Raw genomic sequence first — 15,993 nt, forward strand, 5'->3', positions numbered from 1 at the left:
GTCTATTATGCAATTTTAGGCATTAATATACTGTTTATTTGGAAACAAAATGAAAAAATGCTTTTAGAGGTAGAAAATGATAAAACAGGATATTTGAAGTTTTCATGATCTCTTTTTTACATTACAATATTTATTATGGAAAATGATTGTTGGCTCTCAAAATACCGAAATTTAACCAATGTTTTTTTTTTCATTTTTTAACTTTTTTTTTTTTATAATTTTGATATGTCTTTTAAAAAAATTTGAAAAGTGAAATAAAATATATTTTGCTACTAAAACTGATCACAAACTATGAAATTTCTTTAGTAACATGCCAATCATAAGCAATTCCATAGAAAATAAAAAACGAAATTGCAATAACAAATAATGACATAAATGTGATGAAATATGAGGATTAATTGTTGACCCTAGGTAAAATAAAAATTATTCTAACAGCTATTTAATCAACAGAACCTAGGGATTGAGATTGAAAAAGATGCAAAACAAAGAGAAATATTTGAAATATATTGACTAATGATAAAATTCAAAATTATTTCATGAAGCCCGAAAGGTTTAAATAGCTTCAATTAAGGGTGTTCAACCGGACCCACTTTTTCTAGATCCGGTCTGAAACCCGGAAATCCGGGTGCATCCAGGCGGTTATCCGCCCGGATTACACCCGGGCGGGTGAGAAGAATCTGGATCCGGTTCTATGACCCGATTTTCCGTAACCGGATCATTTAAAAATTAAAAAAATCGCCCCGTCGCTTAATCTCAAAACGCTGCGGAATCTCAAACCTTACTCTCTTCGAGACTTCGACGCAGGCATCTCTTCTTCCTTTCTGAATCCCTTCTGCCTTCTCTATTCGACGCGGCGTCTCTTCTACTGCCTCTCTCTTTGAAGCGCCTTGTTTCTTCTACTGAATCCTTTCGTCTTTCGAAGTCCTTTGCAGTTTGCGCATCTGGGAGAGAGACGCAGAGACTACCATCCAATATTTCTCAAGTCTAAGCTCGTAAGTCAGTCCTTCTCTACTCTGCCATCTCCCTTTCTCTACTCTGTCAGTTTATTGTATTTTGGGTGTTTTAGGGTTTGATTGTAAATGATGGGACCGAGTTATGAAAGAGAGAAGAAGAGGAGTTTTTTTTTTCTTCTTCCTTTTTCTCTTCTGCGTTTTCATCTTTGCTTTCCTCTTTCTTTTCATGCTCCTTGTTTTCCTTCAGCAAGATAAAGCATTGGGATATTTTGTCAGAAATGTGAGTTAAGAATCGAACTCTTGCTCCACCCAAAACCGAGTTGTAAAAACAAATAACAGAGCACAAAGTAAATGGAATAACTAATGAGTATGGGAGAAAAAATATGCATACCCAGAAAAAATATATTAAACTAAGTTCGGTTAAAAACAACAAATATTAATTGGCATGCAAGTATTAATATTCTAAGGAGGTGATTACAAATTGTTTAGTAATTTCATGGAAATTTGTGTTCTTTTCAAACAGGAGGTGAAGGCAATACTAATTAATTCAGATTAAGAAATTTGTGTTCTTTTCAAAATTGTTAAGTTTTAATCACTGTTTTATGTAATACTCTGTTTGTTTAGTTTATATTATTTTTCTTTTGCTCTGTTTTTGACATGGGATTTAGTTTTAATCACTGTTTTATGCGACATCATTACATAAATTTATACATTATTATAAGGGCTAGGTATTGCTAGCAATGTTTTGAATACCGTACCGGACGACGTAACGGTCAAGACACTGGAACAAAATATTTCGGTACCGGTACCGTTTCGGATTAGCGTTTCGGGATAACGTTTCAGGATAGTCGATGTATAAATAAATTATATATATAAATATATTTCAAAATTATATTTCAAAATAATAGTTTATATATAAATAAATTATATATAAATACATATATTTATAAATTGTAAATAGTCTAGTCTGAATTAGGGGTTAAAAAATAAATTTGTAGTTTGAAAAAACGAAAAAAAAAAAACACATAGGCCGAAATATCGGCCGGTACAGGCCGAAATTTAGGCCGAAACGGCAGGTACCGTCCGGTACGGCCGGTATTTTGGCCGGTACGGAACACATATAGTACCTGTACCGGCCGGACGGCCGAAATGAAAATTGTCAGCCGTACTGGCCGGTACGGTACGAAATTAAAAACATTGATTGCTAGTGTACGTGGGATTGATGTAATTCTTGAATTACATCAATTATTTAGTCTTAATTTCGAAGTAGAAGAAGTGTCTTTCCCATATTGATACTCATTGTTGCAGATTCAAAAAATTGCATATTGAAATTTAGGGTGAGCAAAAACTTCATTAAGAGGGCCCAAGCTCCCATTTTCTTTCCAACAAATTAAGTGCATGACAATAATAGTTTACATGCATGGCTTCTTAATTGCCTGAGGTCTTCTATTATCATTTTATTTGCACAGAGAATGAAGACAATCTTCTTCAGGGCATTAACAGTTTCAGGCAAGCAGCAAAACAGCCGCCCCTCGTAAAAAACGAGAAAGCAGATTGCCTTGCCGATGAAATTGCCGACGAATTAGAGGATGAGTCTTGCACCAGTACCACCAACGGGAGCAAATATATAGCATCCAAAGCCTCGTATTAGCTAGAAAATGAATTTGATATTTTCAATGGGAGGTAAATGAGTTTTAGGCCCCATTTCACAATTTCTTTTGCATATCCATTATGCTATGATAATTGGGATTTTCTGCTGCTTCTTGAATATCATATCCAGTATTAGTAGTAACAATTGTTGTTGTTACTATGGGGAAAGGGTAGTGTTGGTGTTCTCATTGTGTGGTTGAGCTTAAAAATTATGCTGATGATTCTGTAGCTGTTGCATCCTTTTTTATCCCCACCTTCTCAAATATAATTCAGTGATTAGTTTATCAAAATTCCATTATCTTGTAGATTCTCTAGGATGAGCAAGAAGAAGCAGCAATTAATGCTAAGAGTAATGCTGGTTTGTTCTGATTTTTGCTATCTTTGCCATATAATGATGAGTTTATCTTGTTTCTATTATTTGTGCACTTTTCTAGTGGTCACATGATGTACATCACATGGCTCTACCAAACTCTATCCATGGTGGGTTTGAGCAACTTTTCTTGGAGCTGATTTGAATTTACCTTTTCATATTTGTTGTTCTCAGCTTGCAGAATCCATGTACGAGTACACTAATCATCTTTAAGCCACAAAAGGGACTCATAGAATTCCTTTTAATATTTGTTGTATGTATGTGACAGTACACCATAGCCATGTTGGGGTATGCAGAAGAACATGAGACAACTGTGAAGACTAATGCATTTTGATCTTTGTAAATTTATGTTTTAGTTTAATTAGTTGTGATGTATTATTATTTCTTTTGTTTTTTGTAAATTTATGTTTTAGTTTATTTAGTTGTGATGTATTATTATTTCTTTTGTTTTTTGTAAATTTATGTTTTACATTATGATGTAACAATAATATTATTTATTTTGCATTTTTATTTATTTTGTTCGTTAATTTATTTATTTTTATAAAAATCTTTTATTAAAAGTGTTTAAATTATTTTTTTAAAAAAATCTGGGCACTTTAAGCATATCAGAATTTTTTTAAAGAAAACAAGTGCTATAAAAACATTTTTTCAAGTTTTAAAGTCTTTTTTTAAAAAAATAAAACATTAAAACCGGATTAAACCAGGTTATAACCCGGATTAAATCCGGTTACAACCCGGATCCAGATTAAATCCAGATATCCGGTTACAATCCGGATTGAATCCGGTTATCCGCCCGGATTAAGGTTATGGCCGGATATCCGGATCCGGATCCGGTTGAACACCCCTAGCTTCAAAATTCTAAATTATGATAATGTTTTCAAAAACGAAAAATCCAAGTTATTACATGAAAATTAAATGTATAAGTCAACAATATTTTTGCCAATAATTTGGTCAAAATCGAAATCAGAATAGTTCCAAAACTTAAAACAATAAATTTCCTAAGAATGCAAAAAGTTCTCAAAACAACTAATATTGCCAATCCAATGAAGATTTAGCTTTCTTGTCATATTTGTACAGATTCACCTTCTTAAGATAGTTCGGCGCAATCAACGTAGAATCTGGACCTGGTCCCCATATCAATTTGGGTTTGCATTAATTGTTCATATCTCCACATGCTCATCATTCATGATATAAACCCCCGGCAGGCACTTACTCCACCATTGTTGCATAACAATCCAAGTCAAAGCTCTAAATCCAAATCTTCATTGAAATCATCATCAAGTAAAGTACCTCCTCCATACCTAAAATGCCTCCTTTGTTGAGAGTACCAATCATCATCAGGATCCATGTTATGTTCACATTCATCTCGGCGTCTCTTAGAAATTAGTTGAATACCATCCATTGGATCTACTGCGTGATCTTTTACATTCTTTTCATGCTTGAATATCACATGGATTCCACAACTCTTGAAGATTGCTTTCATGATTGGATCACTATCAAATGTAAACCTCAGAATGTCCCCATCCAAGTACTTTTGCGGTATTTCAAGAGATTTTTCAACCGAGTATCCCAAGCATACATGATCTGAGTTTGTTGAACAAAACCACTCTATTTCTCCAATGGCTATATCTTTTATAGAAACGATGAAATATGTGTTCCGTTCCGGATTTGGAGCAACAACAGCGCAAAAAGCTATTGCTGCAATCTCATCTAAACACAGTGGCCCATTAATGTCAATTTCACAAGAATTACTATTTGAATTAGTCTCCTTGCAATAGTCAAACCAGTCTGGAATCCTATTTCCCGGTAATATAATGTTACATTCCGGAAGGTGTCCCTATTAAAAGAAATATATAATAAAAGTTCAGATATACAAGCTATAAACCAAAGGGAGAGAGAGAGAGAGAGAGAGAGAGAGAGAGACATACCTCAAGCAATAAAGGATTTGGCAAAGGAATCCCTATGTTTATAAGCATTTTGGGGCAACTGGACAAGTTAATCAATCTTAGCTCTGGCAAGTTGTATGTATTGAACTGAAATTTTGCTGACACTTGAGGAAAGCTTTCTAATAGCATGCATCCTTCTGCAGATACCTGTTCTATATTTGGTGGAAGTTGTAGAATTTCTTCAAGTTGCTTGCAGTTGTCCAAATCAAGGTACCGCAATTGAACAAACGTTTTGATGCATGATGGAAGGCTAACAATATCACTCTCAGATAGATTTAACTCTTGCAATGTGGTCGAGTAATTAAATGTCCTAAATAAATTTGATTCTGATAAGGGACAATTGAGAAGATTCAAATGCGCCAGCGACGGAAATGCCATTGAGAAACAATCAATATCACTGGAATTATTGCTTGAATTGTTCGTTGGAGCCAACGCTGTAGACACAGGACATGGCATGAGTTGTCGATTATTCCCCTCCTCTTTGCCGAAGTTTACAAGATTTGGACAATCATTTACCCAAAGCTCCTCTAGATGTTGCAACTGAAAAATACTACCTGGGAGATGCACAAGGCTTTTGCAGCCTTTTAGAGATAACTCTTGGAGACCTGAGAGGTACTTGATGGATGAAGGCAGCTCCTCTATTACAGTTTCATTTAAAAGGACTGCCTTTAAATGTCCCATTTCACACTCGATTTCAGGAAAGTTTTGAAGGCTTGGACAACCTTCAAGGTTAAGTTGTTTTAGAGATCTCAACTTGAACCTTCTCGGCAAACTCTCTAGGTTAGAGCATCCATCAAGACTTAGTTTTTCGAGCTTGTCAAGGAACCCAACTGAATCATGAAGCTCAACTAAATTTCTACAATCATCAAGAATCAATTCCTTTAGACTTGAGGATGATGAAAGATCCGAAATTTTTGTTAACGATTCACAACCATGGAAATCTATAGCCGTCAAGTTCTGTTTAATAAGAAGGAAGAAAATTAAAGTGAAAGAAAATATTGGCTAGCTTGAAGGAAGTTTGTAGCATAATTTCAAGGAAGAAATATTAAAAATAACTATCATACCTTAAAGAATAAGCCCTCATCTATCTTCTTAATCAAACTTCTGGGCATCCTAAAATCAACAAGTTTCTCTCCATGAAAATTAGATGGCAAGGAATGTAAAGGATAATGAGGCCAATCAATAACTCTCAACTCATTTGAGAGATAATTCAATCTGCCGCAAAAGCGTGCATTGCGGTTTATAAATAATCTGAGCCTTTTCATCTTTGTAAACACCTTGGGACTCAAGCGTATCATTCGGTCGCCTCTTGGCAAATCGATCAATATGCCTTCAATTTGATTTGTGCCCTAGGGAGAGAAGGCATATATAAGTGAGCTAGCAAATTAAAGATAAAATTCTCTATAGTTCAACACTTCCTAAAATTATAAGTTTTGTTTTGATAAAACATGTATGTACATCATTATTTCAGTTTCTAATTAAAAGGAAACAAACTTAAGCTATGGCCATGTTTGGATTGAAAAGTGATCTCAACTCATCTCATCTCATCACATCATTACAACTTTCTCAAATTCACACACAAAATATAATAAACAATTCAAAATTTTCAAATCTCAAAACAATAATAATATTAAAAAATAATATTCTAACAATATTTTATTCAACTTTCAACTTTTATTTCAATTTATCTCATCTCAACTCTCAATCCAAATGGGACCTATATCTTTCTTTATATGTTCATGCTGTTTTTTTATCTTAAAATAGAGAACCTTATATTTATTATTGAAATGTCCTGAAGTAAGTGATCACCCACAAATGTCAAATCCTTGTAACTCTTCTTTTTACGGCCTATTACTCAATTCATTTAAAAAAAAAAGGGTATAAAGAGAATCATACTATGTTGGCCCGCTTAAGAGATGGGGGTACCGTGAAGGGAAACTGGCTTTGGAGATTTTATTTATTCTTCTTAATAGAATATTTATAACAACATTGAGACATTTTGATTTGGAGTGTGTATATTTCTGGAAGTGAATAAAAAGAAATATTAGTGAAATAAAATAGTATTTTGAAAGTAAATCTTACCGTATTTTCTTCAAGTACATACCGAATATCTTCATGAAACCATAACCTACTACGTCTACCAGGCTCTTCGGGTGATTCTTTTCGAACAATTTCTTTACCCATATCTTCAAGTAAGTCGTGCATCATCAACTGGTCATATCTATCAATAGTTATAAGGCATTTATCAATGAGCTTTTTTATACCAGAATCTGGAAAAAAACCACAGTTTTCCAGTATTTTAGTGACATATTCTCTTTTCTCCCCCCTGAAAAAACATGCAATGTCAAGGAAAATCTTCTGCGCATACTCATCCAATCCATCATAACTTATTTTGAGTACTTCTTGGATATTTTCCTCCGGAATCCTTTTGTACTTTTCCAATTCACATTTCCAATAATGTATATCTTTGTCATATAGATTTGAGCCTACCACTATTAAAGCGAGTGGAAGACCCCCAGCATAATGTAGTGCAAGTTTTGTGAGTTCCACAAAACTGTCATTAGGTCTAACATTCTTGAAGGCATATCGGCTAAAGAGCTGAAGAGCTTCATCATGATCCAATTCCTTCATATTATATGTCAAATAAACATTATGCTGAGCTAGTAGATGTTTATCCCTTGTTGTTATGATGATTCGACTTCCTAAACCAAACCAACTACATCTTTCACATAATTTTTCTAATTGGTTCGAATGATCCACATCATCAAGAACTAAAAGAATCTTTTTCCGACAAAGCCTTTGTTTTATCACATTGATTCCTTGATCAACATTTTGAAGCTTCAAACATGAATCTCCTATTATCTCAGAAAGAATTGTCTCTTGCAATCGGATGAGACCGAGTTCTTGTTTAGAAGTTTCTCTAACATTTGCAAGAAAGCAACTACCTTCAAACTGATCAGCAATGAGATTATACGTCGCTTTGGCAATAGTCGTCTTACCAATTCCCCCAATTCCAAAGATTCCTACCATGCGTGTGTCCTTTGTCCCAATACTTAAAAGCATATTGATGTTGTTTACACGAGACTCTATTCCAACGGGATATAAAGCAACATTTAAGTAAATACAATTTACTATCCTTGAAACCTCTTGAACGATCTTTTTGATGAAGTTAGCTTCATCCCTATCAATAAAAAAGATTAAAAAGAAAACATTTAATGAGTTTGACTTGCTTACTTTAAAAGACATTTATACGAACATGATCTAGGCACAATTTTACTATCATGTAATAAATGACAGTCTTGGTAGGACATGAGGCAAGTTTAATCATGTATTCGTCATTCTTTATTTGGTGGTTTCTTTAATCTTTGTTATATATATGTGTGTATATATATATATATATATATTTATTGGAAAACGCTATTCCCTCCGACAAGTGTCACTTATTTTTTTGTACTGATTCCTTTTCTTTTTAGGTTAAGGAATTATTTTTAATGAGTTTGTATTATTTTTTTTAAAAAAAATGTTTAAAAGTGTTCAAAAAATTTTGAAAAAAAAAGCCAAAAAACAATTGCTGTTCGGTGAGGGTGAGAATCCTATGTGGGTCACCCTATATATATAGTACTGTCCGTGAGTAACGTGAACCCCAATATTTAATGAAGTAGAGTCCACATGATATTATATATCATGTCTATCTCTTTTTGAATTGTAAAAAGTGTTTAGATAAAAAAAATTGTAGGACAGCTTAATTTTCCTATTGAAAGATTTTAGTAAATACAAGAAAATAAAGTACGCACACATACGTTTTACTTTGTAGCTTGTATTTAAAATTATTGTCAAGAATGTGCCACTTGACCAATTTGGAAATATATGCTATTTCTTAGGGTATAAATTCAGTTTTTTCGTAATTTATATTTTAAACTTCAAAAAGGGTGATAGTTTGAATGTGAAAAGTGCAATTAGGCAAATAATAATTAATATGAACAGAAGTTCTATGATCAGAGAGCCTTTGCAACTTGCGCATAAAATTGATTAATGTATTTGATAATTAATAAATTATATCCTAAACTAGATTACTTTATTCAAAAGTTGTAACAAGATGTCCTAAACCACCTACGACCTACCAACTTTGACTAAAGTCTCATTTGGTTACATAGATAGGAAGAGATGAGAAAATGAAATACATGTGAATAGTATTGAGATAGTTTATGAATAGTAGTGAAATAGTTTGAATTAAGATATTTGATAAAGTTTTGGGAAATGAGAGAAAAAAAATTGAATAAAAATATTATAAAGTTAAAATATTGTTAAAAATTGAAAAAAAATGAATTATTTTTTGTATTTTGTTTAAAAATTTGATAAAGTTGTAATGATTAGATAAAAAATTAGAAAAATATTTGTATTTGAATGTTATTTGAATGTTGAGATGAGATGGAAAGAAACCATCTGTAAAACCAAACGGGACCTAAAACATTTTGAATTTGTCTTTATTTTTTCCCTTTTTAGTGTGTGTAATGATCTCATTCAATTTGACACAAATTCACATAAGTCACATCTTAGTTTCAAGATATATATATATATATATATATAAATATATATATATTTCATGAGAAATGCTTTAACCACAATGAGATTCTACAAAAGTAAATTCATAGATTGACGTAGTTCGATATAGTACATTAGATTGTGAAGCTACTCTAGACAATCAACTAATACAATTATGCTACTTCATTATAAATAAATTTTAATACCTGCTATATAAAGTTGTAAAAGAATCGTTAAAACATTGTAAGTTAATGTTTTTCTTCAAGTAATTTTGTAATATTGTGTCCCAAATTTCTTGGTTTGTAAAATTAAGAAGATGCGGAAAGAACAGTTGTTGAAACTAGTGGTGAAAGATGGAGTTGGACCGAAAGACCGAAAGAGAAGGGACTAGGGGCGTATATGAGATGTAGGGTTCATCTCAATTTCACCTTTAAAATCTCTCTCTAGTTTCCTCCTCCCACTCTTAGGCCTGGTGTGATTACCAAGATGAGATACATCTCATATAATTATTACAATTTTCTCAGATTTCTATATAAAATATAATAAATAATTCAATATTTTTAAATTTTAAAATAAAAATAATATTAAAAAAATTATATTCTAATAATATTTTATTTAACTTTCAACTTTTATCTCATCTCATCTCATTTTTGTAACCAAACAAAACCTATATCAAAGGTTGAAATCTAACCTAAACACCAAATATGTATATTGAAAAGATGTATTTTGATCAAAATTAATGAATTCAATGGAGGGAAAAAGTTGTTAGAAGTACCCGTTGATCCCTAAATGCCAACCAGATATACTAGCCACTTGTTTTAGGGCTGTCCTCCACTTCTTGACTTTCCCTTCATCCTTGAGCCTATCTTCATGTTTAGCCAGCGATTCTTCAAAATTACTTTTTTGATGTCGTACAATTGATGGATCCACTTTGTAAAACACTGGTAAAACTATTTGTTGTTTTGATTCCTTACACTCAAGAATCTTTATCAACTCTTCTAAACACCAGGTGGATGATGCATAGTTTTCAGAAAGTATAACGATCGAGATTCTTGACTCTTCAATGGCCTTGACAAGTGCCGATGAAATTTCTTCTCCTCTTTTGAGCTGGTCGTCATCTATGTAAGTGTTGATTCCCTTTTGATACAAAGCACTGCAAAGATGAGCAGTAAAATTGTTGCGGGTATCCTCACCTCGAAAGCTCAAGAACACATCGTAGCTCCATTGACAAGTGGAAGAAGAAGAATCAGAGGAGGGAGAGGAGGAATAGAGTCCTGGGAAGGCGATGGAAGAAGTCATTTTGTACGGTACGATTTGGGGAACGATTCTGCTTCAAAAGGAGTACTCATTACGCATTGCGTCCTATGTTTAAAAAGGAAAATAATACACGCAAGTCGGTGAAGAAAGCTGCCTAATTGTGTTGAAAATCAAGTCAAGTCTGTCTACCTACTACATCATGAGCACAAGAAGTTGTTGAATTGTTCTCTTGACCGATAGTTCTGACCATCGTCTGCCGACCTACTTTATACTTCAACTTCTTTTGATCAAGGTGAAGTTTGAACAGTAGTTAAGATGAAATGAACTGAGATAAATATTGAAAATTAAATAAAATATTATTAAAATATTTTTTTAATATTATTATTATTTTTAAATTTAAAAATTTTAAACTTTTTATTATATTTTGTATGAGAATTTAAAAAAATTATAATAATGAGATGAGATGAAATATTTTTACTATACAAACGGAATAATTATGAAATTATTAAAGCTACAAGTCCAAACATATATCTTTGTACTGTACAATAACGCAATGTACCATATCTAAAAGCTTGATCTTTCTTTCCAAATAATAAGCTTTCTGTTTAAAAATTGAGATTTGATCTTTCTGTCCAAATACTTTTTAATTGAGAAAAAGTACTATTTTTTAATACACACATATATGGCATGACTTATGTGCCTATATATACACATATACACACACGTGTGTATATATATATATGTATATATAAATATGTCGCTTAATTAATTACTCGTAAACATTTATACACTATCAAATCATGCAGTATTTTTTGTGTGTAGTTTTCAGTACTGTCGTTTTCCTTTCAAGTTTTTCTTTTAATTAAATTATCTAGCCTCATCAACCATTGTTAACGTAGCGTTTCGTACGCCTTTGAGTCAAGTTCCAGCAATTCGGATCTTTAAAATTAGGTCAGCAAAAATGAAGAGGAAAGAAGTTGAGAAAGGGCAGTATCGGAACCGAGAAATCTCTGATGCTAAAGTCAGTAGAGTATTTTAGAAGTTTGTAAATAATAAGAGAGTTTAGAGGGTTTTTTTCGTACTTGAGGATCGCTATTTATACCGGGAGTTTGGGAGCAGATCGTGCCTGCCCCGTGGGACCTACGTCCTCACGACTGTTCTCTTTGTCAGGGTTCTTTAATGTTGCGTGTCTCTGTGACGGCGTCATTAATGTAGCTTGTTACTCAGGTAGTGGTGTCATTAATACTACGTGGTTCCCTGATTTGCCTTACTCTACTGGTGTCTTCGTTGGTCCGTCAATGTCACATTGTCAGAAGATCAAGGGTCCCTCTTGCTTCTCGCTAGTTCATGTGGACAGTTACTCAAGGACTAGACAATGTTCGAGGGATCTCCAAGACGGCGAGTCCCACCAGCCATCATTGCTTACTTTTCCTTGTAGGCAAGTTGCTTTATAGACAAGTTTGAACCCTAGGGCCGGGTATCGAGGCGAAACCCATTACTCTTAGCTGAGTGCCTAGTGGGCTTATGAGTGAAATCTCAATCGTTATCACAAGATGTGTATATGTATATAAATATTATTTACTAAGCCAAGTAAATATAAATATTATTTTAAGTATTTTTTAATAAAAAGGACGACATCTCATAATTTGCCAATCAATTATACTCTTAGAGCGAAAAGATTAGGGTTAATTACACTTTGTCATTTTGAACTTTCATTCAATTCACAATGTGCCTCTGAAATTAATAATTACATCAAAGTGGACCCTCGAACTTTCAAAACTTTCCAATCTCCCCCTTCCGTCTATTAGCAACGTTAAATCTAACGGAAATTCATTGCACATGCTGCTCATATGCATAACATTAACTGCAAAAATATAATTTTTATCTAATTTATTATTATTGACCATATAAAATATAAAATAATATATGTTATGTGGCGCCCCCGACCCCCCATATACGGGAACACAGGGATCGAGACGCCCGGATGATGACAACACGGTCACGCATTCCAACGATAGTGCTAAATGTGTGTACATGCAACAGTGTACAATAAAAACGCAACGGATAATTTAAGTCAACTGAGTACCAGAATTTAAAAACAATTTAAATATCAGTAAAAGTGGTTTAAAAATTATTATACAGTCATCCAAAATAAAATATAATGCAAGTCAAACCAAAGCGAGTGATCCCAGATCACTCCTCAGGCGGAGCCGAATCCTCAGGCTCACCCTCAGCCTCATCTGCATCAAAATCTGCGTTACCATAAAACGGTACCGCAGGTAAGTAAGATCCAAACAACTCACGAGATTAACAAAAGCATTAATGCTACTAACAATAATGCATGCATATGATGAAATATGCATTTTGTCAAAACATCATTTTCCCCTAAAATGAATATTTTTCAACACATGCCAAAATCTCATTTTGGCCCAAAAATATATCTATAAAACATTTCCCGCCATTTTCCTAGAAAATTGCCCAAAATAATAATCCATCATTTTCCCAGAAATAAAATCCAACACACGCTATTTTCTCATAAAATAGTCCATTTTATCATATGCACCATGATCTCCCCTATGGGTCATCCGCACACCCTGGCTTCGTAGCGATGCCCAGTTCCGCGCCCAGCGCGTACATGGCCAAGCACTCACTACGCAACGAGCGATGCCCAGTTCTGCGTCCAGCGCGTACATGGCCAAGCATCCTCTAGTCCCCGCCAGTAGAGGGACCACGGAGTCGGCATGAGACCATCTCGTCCGATCCCATTGTCGCCCAGCGACAATCCAGGGGACGTCATTCAGTATATTCCGCTCCCGAGTGACCAGAGGAGCTCCACCGAGATAATACCCCATCTCGGCTTGGGGTCGTGATACACACGCACCCAAAATCCATTATCACATGAAAACCCAGTTTTCATAAACACATGAACATGAATGCAATACACGAAAACCCAGTTTCCTTTACAAACATGATCATGCGTACAAAATGTAATGTACATAAACAACACAATATCCAAACCAACAATTACCAACCCAATCAATCACACAAACAACTCCGATCACCAATCCATCCGACTCCTGTACTCCTCGAACTCAGTCCGGCATGTTCAACCAAATACAGTGAAATGAGTTAGTGCAAAAATACATTTAAATCATGAAATTTTTTTAGAGAAATACTTACAGCGCTATATAACAATTTCCGATGGATCACGAAGCTGCAAGAAGTGACGTCTGAGCAATGCAACAGTACAAAATACAGTGGTCGTGGGTCACAAATACCCACTTTTCAACGGAGGCAAACGAAGACCCAAAAATGATAGGGTAGGGCCTAGGGATGTCGGTGAAGCTAGTGGTGGTGAAGGTTGGCCGTGGGTGGCGGCACAAGGGGTGGTTAAGGTCAAAAATACCCAAAACGGAAATGGAGTTGGATGTGCTTCACCGGTGACGGATTGGAGCTGGGGTTGGGTCCATTGGATTGCTAGGAGGTCGAGGATGAAGTGGTGAAGAAATGGTGGCCGGAGGTGGCGCGATGGCGGTGCTGGAGTGAAGAGAATGGCGCGGCTTTGTGGTGCGCGCGGAGGCTAACGGCGGCGCAAGGGAGGCTGAAAATGGAGGGGTGGGGTCGCCTGCCGGTGGGGTCGCTAGTGGGCTGGGCGGTGTCGACCACCGCCGGCTCACGGCGGCGGGCTGGGCGGACGAAAAAATGGACGGGAGAGGAGAGAGGGTGGACGTCGCGCGCGGGAGAAGGCAGAAAAAAAAGAAAGAAAAGAAAAGAAGAAAAAGAAAAAGGAAGAAATAAAAGGAAAAAACAAAAATGTAGGGAAAGAAATGAAGTCCAATCTTCATATCTTGGGTCACAAAAATGATCTAACGGAAACGTTTTCAAAACCACAAGTTTAAATAAAATAATTCAAACGCAATGGTAAAGAGAAATTAAAATAATTAAATCCAACAGTAATTAATTTAGAATAAAGAGATTTTAAACGCATGATAATAATTAATAATAAGAAAACACTTCAAAAATAATTTTCATAAGCTAAAAGTCATAAAAATAACCCAAATAAAATTTAATAATTATAAAACAAGAGAATAAATTTTTGAATAAATAAAAAAAAAATTCTTCAATAAAAATACACTAAAATTCGGGATGTTACATGTTATCATTAATAATAAATCATAAATCATTAAATAATTTTTTTTATTAATTTATATATGGTTAATGAATATCAGATAATTTCATTGTGTATAAAGATTAATCATACTTGCTTGCAACTTAGGTATAAAATAATTTTATATATGGTAATGATTAATGATTTATTATTAATTGATAACATATATTATTTTATATTTTATATGATCAATGATAATAAATTAGATAAAAATTATATTTTTACAGTGAATTTCCGTTAGATTTGACGTTGTTGGTAGACGGAAGGGGAAGATTGAGAAGTTTTGAAAGTTCAAGGGTCCACTTTGATGCAATTATTAGTTTCAGAAATATATTGTGAATTGAGTAAAAGTTCGAGGAGGTAAAGTGTAATTAACCCATAAGATTACTATGGTTACATTTTAGGATCACGTGGAAATAAAATAAAAACCAACGTATTAAACAACGTCTAAAACGTACAAACACCATGAACGCTACAGATTCTATCACAAATTGTAAAATCATTTGTAGTTGTAAGCTAAGCAGTAAACTTGCTTTGTCTAATCTCTTAACAAACCTTTGGTATAGTACTATGAACATTGATTGTAAACTTGCTTTGACTAATCTCTTAATCTCGTTTTGGTATACTATGACCATGATTGAATCATCGGTTTCGAGCCTTCTTAGCCACTCAATCCACTACTTTATGATTAGCCTCCATGTAAACATGATTAATTGATAAGGAAAAAGGATATGCCTGATAATGCCAGATTTTGCACAGCAAGGAAAGGAATGAGTCATCCTCGGCCCATGATAGTGGGTGGCGTGTCGGTACATTGTTCTTGTGTTCATTCATGACAGTAAATAATAAATGAATTAAAAATAAAAAAGAATACATAAATTTAAATGGTTCGACATAAAACCCACATTCACAAAATATTTGGAGGGCAAACTCATTAGTTGATTTCTTGTCAACTTTATGTCACTTTTACCTTTGTGTCTCTCATTTAACTCTATGTGCTTCAGCTCTTATCTTGGCCTTCACTTATTTTCTCTCCTATTTTTGAAGAGGGTTGGACTGGGCCTAGCACATTTTATCCCATTTGCTCCCAATATTCTTAACAGCCCA

The 15,993-nt window shown here is 34.2% G+C and overlaps 1 protein-coding gene across 1 annotated transcript; it reads right to left on the reverse strand.

The window, feature by feature from the left end:
- Positions 1–3,871: 3,871 nt before the first annotated feature.
- On the reverse strand, positions 3,872–10,865 carry LOC108989532 (disease resistance protein RPV1-like). Its single transcript, XM_018963166.2, has 5 exons — positions 10,237–10,865; positions 7,002–8,100; positions 5,984–6,268; positions 4,902–5,876; positions 3,872–4,810 (listed from the first exon to the last, which is right to left on the reverse strand). Exons 1-5 carry the CDS (start codon positions 10,758–10,760, stop codon positions 4,214–4,216), a joined length of 3,480 nt encoding a protein of 1,159 aa, XP_018818711.1. The 5' UTR covers positions 10,761–10,865; the 3' UTR covers positions 3,872–4,213.
- Positions 10,866–15,993: the final 5,128 nt, after the last annotated feature.

This window comes from Juglans regia, chromosome 6 (genome assembly GCF_001411555.2).
Source record: "Juglans regia cultivar Chandler chromosome 6, Walnut 2.0, whole genome shotgun sequence".
In the NCBI taxonomy this organism is placed as follows: domain Eukaryota; kingdom Viridiplantae; phylum Streptophyta; class Magnoliopsida; order Fagales; family Juglandaceae; genus Juglans; species Juglans regia.